The sequence below is a fragment of the Mandrillus leucophaeus genome, unplaced genomic scaffold (genome assembly GCF_000951045.1).
Source record: "Mandrillus leucophaeus isolate KB7577 unplaced genomic scaffold, Mleu.le_1.0 Scaffold158, whole genome shotgun sequence".
Lineage (NCBI taxonomy): Eukaryota > Metazoa > Chordata > Mammalia > Primates > Cercopithecidae > Mandrillus > Mandrillus leucophaeus.
This window is the reverse complement of record NW_012101565.1, coordinates 839,346-839,644: the sequence shown is the minus strand read 5'-3', so window position 1 is coordinate 839,644 and position 299 is coordinate 839,346. Positions and strand designations below refer to the sequence as shown.

At 72.6% G+C, this 299-nt stretch overlaps 1 protein-coding gene across 2 annotated transcripts in view; it reads left to right on the top strand.

The window, feature by feature from the left end:
• TOP1MT (topoisomerase (DNA) I, mitochondrial) overlaps positions 1–299 on the top strand; it is a 53,401-nt gene continuing 53,102 nt past the window's right edge. Inside the window, exon 1 of one of the 2 annotated variants that reach the window (XM_011975643.1) lies at positions 1–69. Coding sequence is in view for 1 of the 2 variants with exons in the window: in XM_011975640.1 (XP_011831030.1) it covers positions 44–69 (26 nt within the window). In the remaining variant the exon portion in view is untranslated. The remainder of the gene's footprint in view (positions 70–299) is intronic. The other variant, XM_011975640.1, reaches the window with a different exon arrangement.

Sequence of the window (299 nt, the reverse complement as noted above, 5' to 3'; positions counted from 1 at the left end):
CGGGGAAGCAGGGTCCGGCGGGGCGGTGGCGGAGTGGCCTCGCATGGCTCCCGGAAGCGCTGCGGGGAGGTGGGACTCGGCCTGAGGGCGCGGGGCCGCCTGGAGGGAGGGGTCAGGAGGTGCCCTCAGTGGCTCTCTTCCTGTGGGTGACCCAGGTCGCGCTCTTGGTGACGACCCCCCACATCCCTTCCGCTCCGCGACTCCTCCGTGTACCTCCCCCTGCGCGCACTACGCCACCAGCGTGTCCCCTCCTCCTTCTCCTCCACGCACCCCTCCTCCGTGTCCCCCCTCCGTGTCCC